Source organism: Psammomys obesus, unplaced genomic scaffold, assembly GCF_907164565.1.
Source record: "Psammomys obesus unplaced genomic scaffold, mPsaObe1.curated_primary_1811, whole genome shotgun sequence".
In the NCBI taxonomy this organism is placed as follows: domain Eukaryota; kingdom Metazoa; phylum Chordata; class Mammalia; order Rodentia; family Muridae; genus Psammomys; species Psammomys obesus.
In genome coordinates, this window is record NW_026596234.1 from 11,430,524 (window position 1) to 11,449,973 (window position 19,450).

At 56.9% G+C, this 19,450-nt stretch overlaps 1 protein-coding gene across 1 annotated transcript in view; it reads left to right on the forward strand.

Moving 5' to 3' along the window:
* Positions 1 to 19,450, forward strand: part of Prex1 (phosphatidylinositol-3,4,5-trisphosphate dependent Rac exchange factor 1) — a 147,501-nt gene that overhangs the window by 108,758 nt on the left and 19,293 nt on the right. Inside the window, exons 11-24 of the mRNA XM_055596098.1 lie at positions 2,398 to 2,498; positions 3,559 to 3,662; positions 3,812 to 3,861; positions 5,260 to 5,335; positions 8,634 to 8,706; positions 10,941 to 11,083; positions 11,897 to 11,989; positions 12,556 to 12,704; positions 14,082 to 14,167; positions 15,666 to 15,802; positions 16,158 to 16,263; positions 17,818 to 18,005; positions 18,357 to 18,518; positions 19,077 to 19,287. Of these exons, the coding sequence (XP_055452073.1) occupies positions 2,398 to 2,498; positions 3,559 to 3,662; positions 3,812 to 3,861; positions 5,260 to 5,335; positions 8,634 to 8,706; positions 10,941 to 11,083; positions 11,897 to 11,989; positions 12,556 to 12,704; positions 14,082 to 14,167; positions 15,666 to 15,802; positions 16,158 to 16,263; positions 17,818 to 18,005; positions 18,357 to 18,518; positions 19,077 to 19,287 (1,679 nt within the window). The remainder of the gene's footprint in view (positions 1 to 2,397; positions 2,499 to 3,558; positions 3,663 to 3,811; positions 3,862 to 5,259; positions 5,336 to 8,633; positions 8,707 to 10,940; positions 11,084 to 11,896; positions 11,990 to 12,555; positions 12,705 to 14,081; positions 14,168 to 15,665; positions 15,803 to 16,157; positions 16,264 to 17,817; positions 18,006 to 18,356; positions 18,519 to 19,076; positions 19,288 to 19,450) is intronic.

Here is a 19,450-nt window from a genome sequence, read left to right on the forward strand (position 1 = left end):
GATAGGAACAGCTTTGCTTTAGTTTGCCCAACCAGCTAAAGAGCCAGCTTGGTTTCCCAAGGGGTAGCAAGATCTAGCGTGGGCAGAATCACCATTCAATTGCTGCCCTCTGTTCTTCTGTTTTCTGCTCCTGCAGCCACTTTGGGGTACTTCCTGTTCCCACTCTGGCCACAGGGCTGTTAATCGATGCCAGAGGTGGCCCTGGATGGGACAGCTGGAGAGCAGCCTTGCCCTGGGTCTCCGGCCTCTGGCCTCTTTGAATGGGCACACCAACATCAGTTTGCCTTCTGAGGTTGCTGGCAGTTTTCACTTTGCCCGGAGAGTTGGGACTTTGAGAACAATGGAGAGGGGTAGGGGTGGGGAGGTGGTTAAGGGGACACAGAACCTGGAAAGTTCCCACACACAGTGCCAGAAATCTACCTGTTTCTTTTCCACCTCCCCGGCCGCCTCATGGACTTTCTGAATGCCTCACAATGCTGCTACCTACATAAGGGCAGGCCCTTCCTCTGCCAGCACTAAAAGCTAAAAATAGCGTCCCCTGCTGTAACCGGAGGTGGGACAGCTGGTTTCCATAAAGGGGGCTGGGCATTGCTGGCCACACTGGTGGGCGCTGCTTGCTCACCCCCTTCCGCTGGCTCCAGGGGGCTGAAATCTGTGCTGAGCTCAAGAGGCCTCAGAGGCTGGGACCCCAGAAGCTTGGCTGAGTCTGACCCCTGGGCTGTCACTTGGAGCTAGAAAAGCTACCTGTTCCATTTGTGCCCTCAACCTTCCTGCCGAGCCCGGAATATCCCAACTTGCTCATCCCTTTTGTTGAGTGGAGGGCTCTTGAGTTTCAAAGTGTATCAGGGAAAGAGACATGAGTAAGATCAGCCCTCACATCTCCCAGGGGTTACATTCTGGGTATTTGTGTGGGCGGGGGGGGGGGGGGGGGTTTAACACACACACACACCTCTAAACCCATCACTCCAGGCAGAGAGTGCTTGGTACCAAAAGAAGCATAGTCAGGGTGGGCATCTGTTGGGCCTCCCTAGGGGTGGTATGGATTGTTGCCCCTTGAAAGAGGTGGCATGGAAAGAAGAGCCAGGAAGAGCATTTCTAGGTGGATGGAAAAGCAGTTGCAAAGGCCCAGGGTCATGATGGAGTCTAGGAATTCCTTTTTTTTTTTTTCTTTTTTTTTTTTAGAAGGGAACAGTGGTGAATGAGCTAAAAGCACAGAGGATGGGGTAGTCTGGTCTGGATGAAGGTCTAGGTTTGGAGTTGGGGGTGGTTGATGAAGGTACACATTTCTGAGCAGATGTGTTGGCCAGTTGAGGCAGAGTCGAATTCCTTCTGAGTAATGGGGAAGCCCTGTTGGAGCGTGGTAAGGACACAGAGGCTAAGGCTTGAGCAACCTGGGCTTTCCTGACTTTCTGAGTTTGGTATTGCCTCCTGCTTACTCTGTGTGTTCCGTCCACATACTATGTACACACATACACACACGTCTAGTGTCCACACCTCATCTAGTCCCCCATGCAGCTTTCCACAGTGTACCTCCATCATCCACCCAGCATCCTCCACTCCAAACCTCCTCTTCTGCCCATCCATCCAGCGTTGATCTCTCTGATGGCTCATCCACGTGTTCATTCTTCTCATTTGCCTACGTACCGCATGGCCTGGTATATATCCACTGGCTGATGCCTCCATCCACAGATCCAACGTAGAGTAGTCTACCCACGCATGTACTTCCCCATCACCCATCTATCACCTGTTCTCTATCCATCCTTCATTCACCCACCTACTCATCCATCCATCCACCTACCCACCGTCTATCCATCCATCTATCACCTCCCCACTGTCCACTCATCTGTCATCATCCATCCATTCACCCATCCGTTTACCCACTCACAAGCCACCCCATTCATCCTTCCAGTTATCCATCCACCACTCATTCATTCTTCTACCATCAACCATCCATCTGTCCTTTCACCCTTCTGTCTATACATCTACCTACCCACTTGCCCATCATCCACCCACCCATCCACCTGTGAATGTATCAATCATTCATTCACACACATTCCTCCATCATTCCTCCATCTACCAAACATCCACCATCCATCTAACCACACACCCATCTGCTCATCCATTCATGTGCCTGCCACGGATCCATTCATCTGCCTGCCATCCATCCATTCATCCATTCACTCACCCGCCTTCCATTCCTGGGTGGATGAGGCAGACTTGTGGTTGGTTTTAGCCACCTGAAAAGGCACAAACTAGCCTTATCACAGTTTTTTGGGCTATGGCTGCTGTTTTTTGTGTGCCAGTGGGAAGACGCAGTCATTCCTGGGATGGGTGGGGCCAGGCCAGTTTGGCTCTGGGACTAGGGACCATCTCATCGTATCTTCTGTTTTCTGGCAGTGAGTTTGTCGCGTGGCTCCTGGAAATTGGTGAGATCAGCAAGACTGAAGAAGGGGTCAACTTGGGCCAAGCCCTGTTGGAGAACGGCATTATCCATCATGGTGAGTAGGTGTGGCACAGTAGGCTGCGTGGGAAGCTGCCCTTCTCCCGGAAGCGTGCTCCTGCGCGCCCAAGCTGCTGGCTCCATCCCTCTCACACTGACCCAGGACCATGGCTGCCTCATGATACTTCTCTGGGGTAGCAGAATCAGTATTTACACCGGCACCGGCATGGGAGGACTCCTCAGTAGGCAAGCGGCCAGGGAGTAGAATCTTCTATTTGCCTCTTCAGAAAGAGCGAGCCGTCCGTTTAAGTTCTAGCTAGTTTGTAGATGTTTATGGCAGGCACTGCTCGCACAGCCGTGAGTGGGGCAGGTCCTGTCGTCACAGAGCTGACCTTGTGCTGGTGGGGAGATGAAGAAGGTAGTAGAAGGTGTCATTGGTGCTGAGGAGAGCAGGGCGTGGCACTCAGGGTGGAAGGAGGTCAATTCTGAACAGGGGCTTGGAGACGCCGGTGGGGGTCATGGCTCTGGGTAGGGGGGCGACCAAAGCTGAGTGTTGGGGGAGGGTGCTGAGTGGTCTGTGGGGAACAGCAAGGAAGACAGTGAGGCTGCCTCCTGAGGGGACGGGGCATGTTAGGAAGTGAGATCAAGCAGCTTGGAGCTGGGGAAGGGACTCGGCTTCGGGGTCTGAGAGCTTATGGGAGTCACTGTAGAGTGACTGTAGAGACTTTGGCCTTGGCTGATGCCGTGTAGAGGAGGGAGCTACCGCACGAAGCCCTGGCTGCTGTGTGGGCCCGCAGAGCCAGACAGGAGCCACTGAGCGTCCAGTGGGGAGGGAAGTCTCTGTCTTTAGAACTTTGGGCCGCAGAATCTGCTTCTGGGTCTCAGTCTCCAGCAGAATTGAGAGGTCGCCGTCAAGATCCCAGCAGTCTGGTCTCTACGCTGGAGTGCTTGGTTCCCATCATTTCCAAGGGCTGGCCAACTCAGAGGCACCCACAGATGTCTAGCTAGGTTGCCAGGCTCTGCCAGGCCATGGGCCTCCCTTCCCTCGATGTACTGGGGGACCAAAGAGTGGAGGTGGAGGGCGTTTCTGGCCTCACCAGTCCCCCGGGTCCTTTCAGTCTCTGACAAGCACCAGTTCAAGAACGAGCAGGTGATGTATCGCTTCCGCTACGATGATGGCACCTACAAGGCCCGCAGCGAGCTGGAGGACATCATGTCCAAGGTAGGACGTCCTCCTTCAACCTCATGGCCCCAATCCGGCTGGTGGTCCCTGCACAGCAGGCCTGTGTCCCTGCAGCCCGCCCTGCCTACCCTCATCCCCCTTAGAGGCCCAGAAGATGTGGCTGATTCAGACCCTGCTCTTGCTTATAGGGGGTGAGACTCTACTGCCGGCTGCACAGCCTCTACGTCCCTGTGATCAAGTAAGTCCCCCGTGGCATCTCCACCTGACGGTAACCGAATGGCCCCACCTGTATCCTGACCCCTCTGAGCCGCTTGCCTCCTTCTCTGTCGGACAGGGCTAATAACTGACCTCCTCCACCAGACTGGAGGACGTGAGCGAATCTGTGGGAAGTACTTCCGCGTAGTAAGGGACAGGAGAGCCAGGCCGACATTGGAGTGACCTGCTGGTTGCCGGCCATGTGACCTTGGACGGTCACTCAGCCTTTCTGTTACCCACTAGGTCGGGCTGAGGCAGGTTGTACAGTAGGGCGCCCCCAGGGCCTTTGCACTTGCTGCTGCTATGGAACACTCTCTCCTCCATTTCCTCAGTTCCCATTCGTCCCAGTGCCACTCTGTCAAGATGGCTTCCATGATGCCTTTTACGTTTGGTTTTTCCTGGGATGGGACAAGGGCTGCGCCACTGAGCATCTCAAGCCCACCCTGGCCACTGCCCTAGCAACCCCACTCAGGAGCTGTCCACGCTCCCTGTCAGAGCCATGCTTTCTGGTGCTCTGTGCCTACACTGTTGCTCCCAGGAGCCACCTGTCCCCATGGGGTTTTCAAATGCTCCAGGCTGTGGAGTCTTGAGTTTTTAATTTGATTTAATGCAACTTTTATTTTGATTTTTTTATTGGCTGCTTAAGTCTGCATTCAAATGGCTTTCTGGAAGGGCCTTGGCCTCGAGTGGAGCAACATTGAACCAGTGTTTGTTGAGTGAATGTTTCTATTCAGCCAAAGGGGCCTAGCAGCAGCTTGCACCTCCTGGTGCCCTGAGGGCTAAAGTCACGGAAAGCTTGCTCACAGGCTCCTGGCAGCAAAAGTGAGTAGGTTAGTCTGTAATATATGGATGGAGGGATAGGGACAGGGAGACATGACTGTTGTTCATGTTCAGCCTGTTTGTTATCTGTGAGGTCAGGGAACCCTCCACCCACAGCCCTGCCCCCTCATTCACACTTGTTAGCTGCCCTGTGCCAGTTCTAGGCGGTCATGGCAGAGGGGTGGAACTTCCTCCAGGGCCCCTGTGGCCTCTACCTGTTTCCTTTCAGCCTGCTGGCATGACTTTTTAGTGGTGGTGGGGCTTTACCCAAGGGTCCCCGCTTAGCTGAGACAAGTGCTCACAACAGACCACACCCAATCCTGAACTTACATCAGCAGCTCCACCCAGGGCTGTAGACCTCAGTGTCTGGCCGCTTAAGCCAGAGCGTTTTGCAGTTTGACTGTTCAGGTCCCATGTTTGTTGAGGCCCTTCCAGCTGGAACAGGCTCCAGGAATCTCCTCCCCCCAGTGCCCATTGCCCAGCATGGCCCCCTATGCTGCCAGTTATTGTCCACCATGTCCCCCCATCCATTGCTGCCTCTCATTGTCCACCTCTTCCCCAGGGACCGCGATTACCACCTGAAGACCTACAAGTCCGTGGTCCCCGGGAGCAAGCTGGTGGACTGGCTGCTGGCACAGGTGAGCGTGAGTGGCCCGCACTCTGTGGCTTGGGATTAGCCGGGTAGCCAGGGACAGACCCAGCTCCTTTCTGCTGTCCGTGTCCATCGTGTGACCACACAGGGGGCCTCACGGAAAAGGAGTCTGTGGTAGCCGCCTGTGCCCCAGCTTCCTTCATGTAGTGAGGCACCCTTAGATGTTCTGACACTGGTGCTGGTGTTCACACCCGGCCTTCTGCCTTTCTGCCGTCCTGCTGTGTAATCACCCGAATGGTTGCTTCCCAGTCCCACGGGGGCAGCCGCAGCTCCAGGCATTGCCACCTGCGCATAACTACTGTCAAAGGCAAGCAGCAGAGAGAGTAGCGCCCTCTCATTTCAAGAAACATCAAGGGAGGGAATCCAGGTAGTTTTTCCCCTTAAGTGTCATTGGTTGGATGAGCCCGTAAATGCTTAAGCAGGTCTGTATGGAAGAGACCAGGCCCATTGAGAGGCGTCCCAGATGTCTCACAATCCAGCCCTGGATGCTTGGAGACAGGCTCACATGCTCAGGTGATGAGTTAGAGCTGGGACTCTGAAGATCAGGTGTACCCAGCTAGAGAACCAGCCAGGCTGTGTGAGAGCTCAGGGTCATCTTACTTGACCCTCAGGAGGAGCTGGGATGATGTGGTGGCCGTCCCAGTGTCACAGATGGGAAGCCTGAGGCTTAGGGCTTGTTCAGAGCGCACAGCCAGGTAGGGAGTGCTGTGTGGGGATGGGCCGCCTTGATGATAACCCAGCTGTGGGCTGATGGTGACCAGAGACAACACATGCTCTAGCCTTTCTCTTTGGTGCCTCCTGGACCCCAGGGCCAACAGCAGCAACTGGGGTAGAGAAAGCAGATGGTCGGGGTACCTGAGAACCCTTCACATCAGCTACCAGGGCCCAGCTGAGATGCTGCTTAGGGCCTGGGCACATTAGTCACGGGAGGGGTCCACATGAGCCATGAAGGGGAGGCGACACGTGTAAATGCAGAGTGGCAGAGCCACAGCCTGGGGCCAGTGACCGCTTCCTGTCTATGATGCAGTGGCTGGGAAAGCCCAACTCAGAAGGCATTGTTGTCATCGGGAGGCCTGGGTCGGCCTCCTACCTGTGCCTCAGCTTCCTCTGCTGTCGCGGAGCCAGTGTCGAGATGGAGCATGGTAGCAGGCATGGTGGGCGAGCTAGCCCACGCTGCCTCTGTGGCCACTCATGCCCTCCCCGTGTGCATCCAACCCTGCTCTGCTTCCATGGGTCCCCCGGGAAGTCAGGTGGCAAGAGAATGGTGGCTTTCCTGTGCTCCTGCGTGCCAGGCAGGGGTGGGGGTGGTGGTGGTGCACATTTCCCTTCCTGGGACTTGTTGAGGGGACACCGTGACTCCCAGTTTAGAGATGAAAGCAACCAGAGAGGGTTAGAAGGCACTGTCCAAGATGTTGCCCTTCCCTCCTCTCACTTGTCCTCCTCTGTTGCACTCCGCCTGTCGCTGTGACCCCAGGCTTGCCCTGTGTCCTCAGGAGCCTCCTTAGCCTCTGCCCTGGCTCCTCTGGGGATAGGACGGACAGGCTCGGCCGGTTCTGAGCGCATTGCAAGCCAAGTAGGCTCCAGAGGCTGCTCGTCCTCTTAGATCAAGCGCCCAGTCAAGGCCGCTTGGGCTGGCAATCACTCCTTCCTAGCTCTATGACTGGGGTTAGCTGCTCTGGATGTGTGGGGTGCCCCTCCCCGTTACCTCGTCTGTCCTAGCTCCAGTCTTGCCATTCCCCTGCCTCTGGCCTAGGGCCTCTTGGGAGCTGGTTGTCTTCATTGTGACCTTTCACTAGTAAAGCAGGGAGCACCGAGACCAAGAATCCCTTAGCCCCTCCTCAGGGTCCCCAACCTGCCCCCAAGCCCCTGCTCATACAGTCTCCACACCTGGTCCTGTGACTGGCCTCACAGATGCTGGAAAAGCAATCAGGTCTCTTTGGCTGGGAGTACCCTCCTCCACCCTCTGGAAGGAGGGCCAAGCCCGGCTGGCTAGGTGTCTGGCAGCCCTTCCCCTCTGTGTACTGTCACAGTTGTTTGCAGGGCTGGCTGCCTGTGTGTCTGGAAGCCTAGGAGCCTGGCCCCTAGCTGTGGTGAGGTGCCTCAATCACAGCCCTTGATCCAGTCAGCAGCTGTGAGTGAGCCTGCCAGCCCTGCCCCCACCCTGAGGTTCCAGCCTCTTTCAACCTGGCCAGCAGGGAGAGTTCTGGGTTCCAAGTCTACTGTGGTGGCAGATGTCTGTCCTCCAAGCAGGCTGAGGCAGGGGGATTACAAAGTTAAAGCTTTACTGAGTTGTAGATTACTTGGGTTGCAAGCAACACAAAAATGCTGCTTTGGTGTGGGGACAAAATGACTTGTTGGGAGGAGGTGGGAACCCTGCAGCCAGGCCACTAAGAGACAGACACCAGGAGTCAGCTCTGGTCCCCATCCCTTGAGATCAGCCAGGTCCCTAAGTGAAAGGTGACTGTGCCAGAGGCCACATATCCAGAAGTATGGAACCAGGTGGCTGTTAGTGGCCTCGGGGATCAGACTTCTGCCCATCGCGACGTCATCCTCTCTCAGGTCAGGCTGCCACAGTCTCACCATCACTTCCTCACGTGGCTTTGTCTCTGGTGGGAAGGGCAGTGGTATCCCCTTTGAGGCTGGCAGAAAGCCCCCCGCAGGCTTTCCAGGCACTGTGGACTTCATTTCCAACATCAGGGACATATCTGCAGACGTAGAGAGCCAGAACAATCTGGGATTTGTGTCTGTCGTGAGAGCAGCACAGAGGTGGTGGCCCAGAACAACTAGGGCCGTCCCATGAGGTCTCTGGGAAACATAACTCTCTGTGTCTTTCTGTACTGCGGCCATTACAGTGTTTCGCCACATGGCCACCTTGTGATTGAGGATGATTACAGAGGTGCCAGGCGTCATCCCTGTGTTCCAGGCAGGGAGTTGGGAGGAAAGGGACAAGGAGGGTCGCCATAGTGCCCTTAACTGGAGAGTTTTGCTTGTGACTCACTGTCCACCTTAACTTCCAGGGTTGTTGTGAAATCCCAGAGAGTTTCCTTACTAGGGAGGGATTGGAAAAGGACTGTTGCTAGGCAACCAGCATCATCTACCAGAGTAGCTCCCTCGTTAGGAGTTTATTAGGAACAGTCCCAAATGTGTTTGGGGACCTTGGTGCACAGTATGGCAAACCTCTGCCCTCATGCAGCCTCTGTTCCTCTGTGGTAGCCTGTCGTGGGCTGCACTTAGCTGGTTCAGTGCTGGCTGCCCTCACAGCGTCCCCTTCTGTTCTGTTTCAGGGGGACTGCCAGACGCGGGAGGAGGCGGTGGCGCTTGGTGTGGGCCTGTGCAACAACGGTTTCATGCACCATGGTAAGTGTAGGGCTTTGCTAAGGCCCGGACGGCCAGCGTCGCGTACGCAGTGCCAGCATCCACGGCTTACGCTTTGGCCTCCCCTCCCCCAAGGTAGCAAGGTGCCCGCCCACGTGCTCCCCGTCACCACACTCGCTGGCCCCTCTTCTCCCCTGGAGAAACTGTGTTCTCCCTGCTCGTCTCTGACTCCTTCCCTTGGCATGGTGCATGGATGTTGCAGCACGGAGGGGCGAACACAGTGGGGGCCTGAGGCTCGGGGTCTGGTGTACATGTGTGCACCTCCTTGTGTAGCAGGCAGACCCAGCACATCTTGTGCATGCGCCGTGGTGGGAAGCTGAGGCTTGGGCACAGACACAGGCTGCAGACGCGTGAGCTGGTGTCAGGAGACTGGTGCTGGCAGTCCCCAGGGCACCTCCCTGCCCAGGTCTCTGCTTTACTCTAACTTAAGTTAAAGAACTTGCTCTGAAAAGGACCAAGCAGCGGCCAGGACACTTGAACAAAAGGGGGTGTGGCTAGGTGCCAATAAAACTTTATTGAGGAAAACTGGCCGGGGGGGGGGGGGGGCCGTAGTATTCTGAAGGCTATTTGCCATAGCCTGTCTGTGTCCATGGCCCAGCTGTAGGCTTACCTTAGCTGACTTCCTCTAGGCTCACCTCCCCCGTAGCCTCCATTTCTCTGGCTTCTCCAGAGGCTTTGCTGTCTTGTCCCCTTTTACTACCCGTTTCCCCTGCTGAAGGGACCAGGCTTGGCCACCCATTGGGCCCGTCTCCTTCCCAGAAGCCGTCTGTACCCTCCGATAGCGCTGGCCCTGCCGACTGCCCTCTGCAGGAGCCTCTCATTTGTGGGTGAGGGTAATTGCGGTCTGCCCAGCCTCGCTCCCGGAAGGCAGCTCTCTGCGGAGACTATACAAGGAGGGGACTCGGGCAGCTCCGATGCCTTCAGGGCCCTCTGCGGAGGGAAATTGCAGGCTGCGTCTCTCCCCCGCACCCCACCACAAACTCAAATATCTGCTAAAATAGGAAGAGGGTACTAGTTGGGGCGTGGCTGTGGCAGAGGGCAGGGTTGACACAGAGGGGAGGAGGGGATGGCACCTCCTGCCACGTCTGAACTGAGCCTCAGTTCTCTGTCTTCAGGGAGGGGCTTAGGCAGATGGGGAAATTGAGGCTCCCCGTTGCAGCCTTAGAGCCGCCCCGGGGACGTGGTGCTCTTGTTCTCCTGCTAGAAGAGAAAACCGAAGTGCAAAGAGGTTCAAGTGTTAGATGGAGGGATTCGAACCCTGGTCTGCCCGCACCTCTCAAAGCGGGACCAGCAGCCTCGGCTGGCTGGGCTGGCGACTCGAGAGTCTCACCCTATGTCTGCTGGGACGTCACGGCTCGGGTGCAGCACCGGGCCAAACCCATGTTTACAGTGGAGGCTAAATAAGCAGGGGGCTCGGAGCCCGGCTGCTGGCTCTGGCCAAAGCAGCAATTTGTGTGTCTGTTTGCTCCAAGAGGTAATAGGGGTTGCCCAAGATCACAGTGTACACAGGTGGGGTCCCTGCAGCAGGAGGAGAGTGGGGTGTGGAGGAGTCTGGGCCAAAGCGCGTGAGTGCACTTGAGTATAGCTGCTCACTCACGCACACATGTGAAGGCCAGAGGTGGATGCTGGGTATCTTTCTCAGTCATTTTCCACTTTAAATAGATTTATATGTGTATATATATATATAATTTTAATCTTATGTACATTAGTGTTTTGACTGCGTGCATGAGGGTATCAGAAGCCCTAGAACTGGAGTCACAGACAGGTGTGAGCTGCTGGGAATTGAACCCGGGACTTCTGGAAGAGCAGCCAGTGCTCCTAACCTCTGGGGAAGCTCTCAGGCTCCCCACTTTAATTTTTGAGCCTCTGTCTGAACCCAGAGCCCCCAGTTGGTTAGATCATATGACCAGCAAGCTCTGAAGGTCTGCTGGTCTCTGTCTCTGGGGCCAGCGACATGTGCTGTGCCTGCTGTTTATATGGGTGCTGCGGATCCGAACTCAGGTCTTAATGCTTGCTCGGCCCGCGCTTTACCCCCTGAGCCATGCCAGACAGCTAGCCGTTCATGTGGGGTTCACACATGTCAGCATTCTGCTTCCCTATACCACTCTCTTGGCCAAGCCACACTTGTCCAGGAGCCGCTAGCCTGTGGCTGCCGATTGGCGAAGGCAGCCCTGCCACTGCCACGTGACCGGGTGCTGTCTGTCTGTGGCTTGCAGTTCTCGAGAAGAGTGAATTCAAGGACGAGTCTCAGTACTTCCGCTTCCACGCTGATGAGGAGATGGAGGGCACCAGCAGCAAGAGCAAACAGCTGCGCAACGACTTCAAGCTTGTGGAGAACATTTTGGCAAAGCGGCTACTGGTAGGAACATAGTAGGGCTGCTTCTTACACAGGCCCGACTCTCCTGTGGCCTGGGCCGGGCAGCTTTCAGACAGTGGCCAGAGCAGGGCAAGCAGCTCCGAGCAGGAGTCTTGCCGGGAAGCCATGCCAGCCAGGGCGACGCTCCTCACAACCCAGTGGGGCTGCAGGAGCTCCTGCCCTTTCACCTACCCCACACCCACAGCTTTGCAGTGCCTCCCAGTCACTGTAGGTCTCAGGAACCTTGAGTGTCAGGAGCACTGGCATTGAAGCCCACCTAGCCTGACTTCTTAGGATGGGCTCGTGGTGAGCTTAGCTGGAAGAGGTCTGCCCATAGCCGCTCCAGCCTCTCTGCCATATGTACTTCTGGGGACAGCGGTTCTCTTTCCTGCCTCCCCAACCCTCCTGGGCGGCACCTTCCTCACTCTCCCTGAGCCATCACTCTCACCCTGGGGCTGCCTCAGTGCCCTCTCACAGGCTGTGCCTGCTGCCTGGAGCCCTTTCTCCCCATCTGCAAAGTTCTCAGAGGTCACCTCCCCTGGCGCGCCCGTGGTGGCTTGAGTGTGGGTGTCCGTGTTCCCAAACCCCAACCTCTGGGAGGGCAGGGTGACACTTGACACAGCCACACTTGACATGGCCGTGTTTTGTGCCCACCGTGTGTCCCACCTCGCTCTGTTTGCACTCCCTCCTGCGGCCTGGCTCTGCAGGCCCCGCCTGCACCCCTTACCCTGCCCCAGCTTCAGGATCCTAGTCCTTGGGGAGCAGGGTGGTGTCGCTCCCCTCTGGCTGCCCTAAAGTGCGTCCTGGGGCTTTCAGATCCCGCCACAGGAGGACGACTATGGCTTCGATCTTGAGGAGAAGAACAAGGCTGTGGTGGTGAAGTCTGTGCAGAGGGGCTCTCTGGCAGAGGTGAGACCCAAAGGATGTCTTCTGCTCCGGTGGGGCGGTGCCCCGGCTGGGCGTGCCTCCATTTCCCTTGAGGTGGACCAGCTCAGCAGGTTCTCATATGCAGAACCTGGGAATGAGACTGCCTTCCTGGCGCGTTCCACCAGCGCCACCTGCTGGGATTCTGGGGATGTGCAGGGGAAACAGAAGGCTCCCGGAAGGGTTTGTGAACTGTCCCCCAGACCTAGTTTATGGCATCCCCTGGCCTACCGGGCCGGTAGGAGAGGAGGAGGCTAGTAGTTTGGGTCATGTTGATGTCCACTCCACAATCTTATTCACATTCTCATGGTCACAAATGGCCACCCCCACTGACCTCTGTGCTCTCTCGACAAAGGCTGGCCGTGTCTTTCCGAGGGAACTGCCACCACCCTTTGCCTCCTTGGGCTTTCGTTTACAGCTCAGAGCCCCAGAGTAGCTGGGCTCTCACCACCCACCCAGAGGGAATGAGTGAGCTTCCTGGTGCTTCCAGAACATTCCAGCTTCCTCGGTGAGGAGGGAGGAGGCCCTGACACGTGTGCTTGCCCCTGTAGATGGCTGGCCTGCAGGCAGGGAGGAAGATCTACTCCATCAACGAGGACCTGGTGTTCCTGAGGCCCTTCTCTGAGGTGGAGACGATCCTAAACCAGTCCTTCTGCTCCCGCCGGCCACTGCGCCTCCTGGTGGCCACCAAGGCCAAAGAGTGAGTGTGACCCCCCTAAGGGTGGCTCAGCGGGTCTCCCTGGGTCTGGTGCCCCTGGGTGGGCCCCGTGGCCTTTGTTAGTCTAACAGGGTGTGGGAGTGATGTCTCAGGCTTGGGAGCACAGCCCCCCGTCAGGGTGGATACAGTTCCCACCCTCCGTAGACGCAGATGGAGTTTGGGAGCGAACGGGGGACAGATGAGCGTCAGACAGGTGTGAGTGTGTGCCGAGTCGGTGGTGGTCAGTCAGGTGAGAGCGGACACACGAGCCTGGAGAGGGAAGCCAGAGTGTGCACAGAATCGGGGGCCACAGAGGCGTCACTGGGGAGGGAGTGATGGCTCTCAGAGATGACAGGGGCCTTTCAGAGACAGGGGCCTCTAGAAGCATGAAGCACCCACTGCAAAGACCCCAAGGTCACGTTGGAGGGACAGAGGCAGTGAGGAGTCGGAGCAGAGTGGGAGAGAGGAGAGGCAGGGAAGGCCCCGAGGACGGCCGCTGGAGGCAGAAGCTTGCGTGGGCTGCAGGTGGAAAGCGGGGTGTTCCGGCAGCCGCTTAGCTTGCGGGGTCAGGGTGGGCCGTGTCTCGATGTAGGTGCAGTGGGCACACTTCTATTCTGAGATTAAGTGTTCGGTGCCCTGTTACTTGAGGCAAATGTTGGCGGTGGAGAGTTTCTAGTGGTTCTCAACCAGTCAGTCAGGACCCTGTGGGTGGGTTGTAGGACCCTTCCACAGAGGTCACTCAAGACCATTGGATATTTTTTTATGTCATGACTCAACAGTAGCAAAATCACAGTTCCGAAGTAGCTATTTCCACAACATGTGAAAGTATATTAAAGGGTAGTGGCATTAGGAAGTTTGACAGCTACTGCTTTAGATTCTATTTCTGTAAGGAGAGGGAACTTGGGGAAGGGTGATGGGTGAGGCTTGGCTGCTGGTGCCAGAGATGGGAGTCACCAGGGTTTGAATCTTCGAGATCAGGCTGAGATCAGGCTGAGATCAGGCTCTCGGAGTGGTTCTGCCTGCTCCGAAAACGTGGAAGGGGTCGTGCTGTGTCTTAGAGGACAAAAGCTGCAGAGCAGCCACTCAAGATGAATGACACCTACCACTCCCCCGCCCCCAAGCTGGTGCCTCCCCTTAACACCTGCCACCTCCAGCTGGCGTCCCCCTGGGGCATCTGCCACCCTGTCAGCGGTGCTGCCCCTCTCTGCTCTGGTGGATGGCCTTTGGCTCTTTACCATTTGCTCTGGGGTGCCGTCTCTTTCAGGGCTGATTTCCAGGAGCTCTAGGAGACAGGGCAGGGTGGTGGCGGTGTCGGGACTCCTGGAGGAGTGGGATCCACACTCCCCTTTCATGGCCTGTCTCTGCCCCTGTGCCTGCCAGGACCATCAAAGTCCCTGACCACCCGGAGGCCCTGTCCTTCCAGATCCGAGGAGCAGCCCCGCCGTGTGTCTTTGCTGTAGGCAGAGGTGAGCTGGGGTCTGGTGTGCAGAGCCTCTTGGGGGCGCAGTGTGTGCATGGGGGGGCCACACTCTCCGTGCCAGCGCACTGCTGCACCGTGCTCTAGCTGAGACCTGCAGAGGCCAGTTTCAGGCGGGAGAAGGAAAACTGAAAGATGTGGGGAGCGCTGGGACTGAGACAAGGGTGGAGGGAGGTGGGAAGGTCACCCAGATGGCCAGCAGGCGTGGAACCCCAGAGCGCCAGAACTCTGAATTTGAGGGCCCCACAAAATCACTTCAGTGCCAGGAACCCATGGGCGACCAGTCTGAAGCCCCCATGGTCTGTGCTGCTTTTCCTTGGGAGCTGTTTCAGGTGCTGTTCTGTTTGTCTGCGAGGCCAAGAGCATCCGAGGTGTTGGGCCTCTCTGGGTGATACCTGGCATTGTCTGTTGGCAGTTCGGGGTTGTCACCATGAGGGTCGGTGTGCCACAGCATCTAGTGGATAGACATGGGTATTGCTGGCACCCTGTAGGGCCCAGGACGGCCTCACAGAACAGCAAGTGTCTCACACCAGGTGTCAGAGAGCTAGGCAAGGGGCCTTTGTAGTTGGCCACAGTGTATGTGGTTGTATCGCTTGGCTTTTCTCAACTGTAAGAAAATGCCAGTGTTGGTAGACTCAGAAAGATGAAAAGTTTATTGTAGCTCAGGGTTCTGGAGCCAGTGGGTACCATTGCTCTGGCCTTTGGAGAAAGCCAGAAAGAGGGTGAAGAATAAGGGGCTAGGAACCAGGTCCTTTTCAAAGGCACACTGTCAGTGGCCGGGACCTCCTTCTCCCCACTTCTTGAATCTTGAAGTTTCCATAGACTCCCGACAGCACCAATCCAGGGGTCCAACCAGAGACCTTGGCTAGAGCCTTGGGTAGGCAGACAGCTGGAACTAAGAAAGGGGCTGGCGTTTGTTGAGCATTTAGTAAGGGCCAGTTTCCCATGCCCAAACTTCTAGAGTCTCTCCAGAGTCCTTTGGAGAGATGTGCTGTTTATGAACTTCGTGGATGAGGACATTAAGGGCCAGAGAGGTGAAGTGGCACGTTGTGGGCCGCAGGGCAGAGATGTCGTTGGAAGGTCCTGAGACTGGGGCCCGCATATCTCCTAGGCTGGAGGCAGCCAGCCATTTGTTTCTATTTCTAGATCCAACAGTTAACTCACTGTTTGGGCCCTGTGATAGAGGTGAGAGGGATGGACTTGAGCTGGGCAGCTGTACCGTACCCTGAGCCTGTGTCCTCAGGGTAGCTTTGGTGTCTCCCTGACTCCTGGCTTCAGTCCTTCACTGTGAGGTCATGCAGACTTCGGAAAGACAGGGGTCTGAGGTGGCACACTGGGCTAACTGCCTCCACAGTGGGGACTCCGAGGGTGTCAGCGGCAGCTGGTTGGCAGGTGGGAGGAGGACAGCCCTGGAGCCACTGTTGGCAGGGGCAGCCAGAACCTGGCTCCTCCGCCTGCCTCTGGCCTCACATGCTCCCGTCCCCCAGGCTCTGAGGCGGTGGCCGCCGGGCTCTGTGCGGGCCAGTGCATCCTGAAAGTCAACGGCACCAGCGTGGCAAACGACGATGCGCTGGAAGTCCTGGAGCACTTCCAGGCTTTCCGCAGCCGCCGGGAGGAGGCCCTGGTGAGCGCGCATATGGGAAGGTGGGAGGAGGCTGGGTGCTATCTTGGAGGCCCCCTAGGAACACCGGGCTGAGAATGACCCTCCCAGCCTCGGTTTCCCTTGCTGAGCTGGGTGTGAAGCTCCCTCTTACACACGGGAGTGCTGGCACTGCAGTGCATACTGTACGCTGTGTGGGACAAGCTCCTACCTGGAGCCCATGTGGCACACTGAGGACCGAGTAGGGCCAGCGGTCCCTCAGGTTCCAGAGGTCTCCTCAGAGGTGGTCTCATGGACGGGAGTCGGGATGACCCGCGTTGACCCGCCCGCTCCCCTCCGGGCACTGTGAAGCTGGTGCTCTGATGGTGCCTCTTCGCAGGGTCTATACCAGTGGGTCTACCACAGCCACGAGGATGCCCAGCAGGCTCGGGCCAGCCAGGGTGGCCCTGATGAGGACCCCCAGGAAGATGACCAGCCTGACTCAGGTAAGGGACAGGGAAGGTGAGGAGCTTCTGTTTGTGGCTACCGTGATGGCTGTGTTCCCAGGTCTTCATCCGGCCGGTTCTCGGGGCTGCAGCTGGGTCAGTCTCTTGGCACTGTAACCTCCATCCTTTGCAGTGCAGACCTCCATCTTCAGTCGCTCGCACTGGAGGCCTCGCAGCCCAGAAATGAGTCTCACTGAACCTTGTTTCTTTCTGGGACTCTAGGGGAGTCCACTGAAGTCAGCTTCTAGAATCTTCCCATACACCTCAGCCAGCTCCTGATTCTCTTGCTGGCTGGTAGCCCAAGTCCTCCCAACTCACTGTCTTCGTGTCTCTGCCTCCATCTGCCCAGGAAGGGCCCTCATGATAATGTTCCCATTTGCTTTTCATTGACTCATCAAGAGTTAGTTGCTTAAGACCAGACCAGATTCTCCCTTGCCAATGGTGTGACAGGCTCATGGGTGATGGCGTCGGAAGGATGTGCCTTTTGTGGGTCACTGTTCTATCACGGCATGCCACGGTCCCCTCTGTGGTCAGCTTTGGCCCCTTATCAGTCACTTCACTTCCTACTGTGGCCCAGACTGAAGCTGGCTTTCCCCGGAGCCTGCTCCTGGTCCGTGTCTTTATCCTTCTGGATCCTCAGGCGTCTTTTTAGTCCTTTCTCCCTCCTGATTGCTGTGACACCCTGTCCACTCACTCTGTCCTTCCTTCCACATCCAGGGGCTGACCTGTCCCCACCATCTTCGCTGGTACCGGTTTGGTATGCAACTGGTTGGGTTTTTTTGTTTTGTTTTGTTTTGTTTTGTTTTGTTTTGTTTTGTTTTGTTTTTACCAGGATCATTGCAGCAGCTTTGTCATTTTCCTCTCCCTGGTTGATCTCCACCCCTGGCCACACATGGCGTTCTCACAAAAGGAGAACAGAGCCTTCTGGTGGCCTTCTCAGGGAGAAGAGAAATCCTAACCACAAACCCTCACAGCCGGGGCTCTGGGCCAGCCTGGCTCCCAGGAGCACCTCCTTCCGCTTTCCCACTTGCTCTCTGCTCTGCGTCTAGCTGGATGCATTTCTGCCCCAGCTTCACACTTGTTGTCAAGCGTGCGCTGCCTGGGCCACCGCCCTCCGTTCACTCAGAGGTCTGCTCAGAGGTCACCCCGGTGCCTGGAGCTGGGTCCCAGAAGAATGTGGGCCCAGCAGACTGAAATCTGAGTAGGGTCAAGCAAGCATCGGGCTGGCTCAATCCAGCACCTCTCACTTCTCAGCCACTCAGCTGCTTTTTCACATGGTGGCCTGGAACTTTAACTCTACTTGGGAAAAGACCGTCTCCTTCTCTGGATCCAGTGGGGGTTCAGACCTGCAGTTCCCTGCTGTCTGTGGAACCGAAGGGGACAGGGGAGGGGTCAGCCTCCACTGGGAATGTGGTACTTGGGTCGGCTCCAGGAGGGGAGGAGCTAAGTGTGACTATTAGTGTGCTATGGCCCCCTCAGGGGTGCTGGTGGCAGCCTAGCTCCTGGGGCCCGGTGCCGTTCGTTCTCAGTGTGGTTTGCCCCTCCGGTTTCCAGCCCTGCCCCTGCTGTCCCTGGGTCCCCAGCTGAGCCTGAATGAGGACAGCGCCGTGGTCAGCCTGACCCTGGAGAACGTGTACCTGGAGCACGGCGTGGTTTACGAGTATGTGAGCACGGCGGGGGCCAAGTGTCACGTGCTGGAGAAGATCGTGGAGCCCCGGGGCTGCTTCCGCCTGGCTGCCAAGGTCTTGCCCTGCTCCCTAGCCCCACTTTCTCCCTCCCCACTCCACCCTCCGACATACCCAGTCCCATCCCCAGCCCTGCTCCCTCGGGCCCTGAGTGGCTCCGCCTCAGGGTCAGGGGAACTGATTCCTTTGCCCTGGCGCCTTGACATCTAGTTCTTATCCCAGTACTCATCAACTGCAGAACTGGGGGAGATGGTGACTGTCCTCTTAGGCTCAACATTACCTTTCTCCAAAATGAGTGTGTCACAACCCCAGCCTCTTAGGGCGTCATGGTGCAAAAAGGGTCCCCACAGGAAAGGACTCTGTCCCCCGGCATACAGGTGTGCTCAGTGGCTGTCCTCCTTCCCGCAGATCCTCGAGGCCTTTGCCGCGGATGACAGCGTCTTCGTGCAGAACTGCGGGCGGCTCATGGCCATGAGTAGCGCCATTCTCACCATGCCCCACTATGAGTTCCATAACATCTGTGACACCAAGCTGGAGCGCATCGGCCAGAGGATCACCTGCTACCAAGAGGTACCTGGTGCCCACAGTCTGCCTACCGCATCTCAGCTAGGCTCCTCCCGAGTGAGACTAAACCTCACGTGCTCAGGCACTGGGCGGGCCACAGGCGAGCTGTAGGCACAGTGTTAGCCAGGTACCTAAGCGGATCCCATGGGAATTGGCTTGATTCTGAGGCTGGTGACCAGATGGCCTTGTGGCTCTAGCTGCAGAATCTACAGAAATGGACTCACAGGAGCGCCTGCTCCTGGCCCTGCCCATGTCCCTCGCCTTGCCCCGAGCATTGTAGAATGAGGAGGTGATCATGCCTGAACGGCGTAACTGAGGGTCAGGAGACATGGTTTCTAAGACATCGCAGCAGTTGAAATAGAGAAAAGAGTTCTTGCCAGTGCTCAGCATCCCAGGTTCCGCCAGGCTGTCCTTGTGAGAGACACTCAGGGGACCCACTTCGTTCACTTCTATTCCTCTTTCCTCTGATTTGGGAGTGTTGGGGCTAGGCTAGGACAGAGTGGCTCCGGGGGTGTTCAGGGACCCGCCGATGCCACCTCGCACTCCCTTGTCCCCACCTCTCAGTTTGCAGCCCAGCTGAAGAACAGGGTCAGTCCCCCCTTCAAGCAGGCACCCCTGGAGCCTCACCCGCTGTGTGGCCTGGACTTCTGCCCCACCAACTGTCACGTCAACCTCATGGAAGTGTCCTACCCCAAGACCACTCCTTCTGTGGGCAGGTCCTTCAGCATCCGCTTCGGACGGAAACCCTCCCTCATCGGCCTTGACCCAGAACAAGGTACTGCGTGTGTCTATTAGACATTTTATTAGATCTCACCTTACAGATAAGGAAAACAAAACCAAACGTCCCAAGGCTACTGTCTAGGGCAGGGTTAGTGGCTGCATCATCATCAGGGACCCAGACTCCTATCTTCCTGTGTTGCCATCTTTAGTTTGAGTCT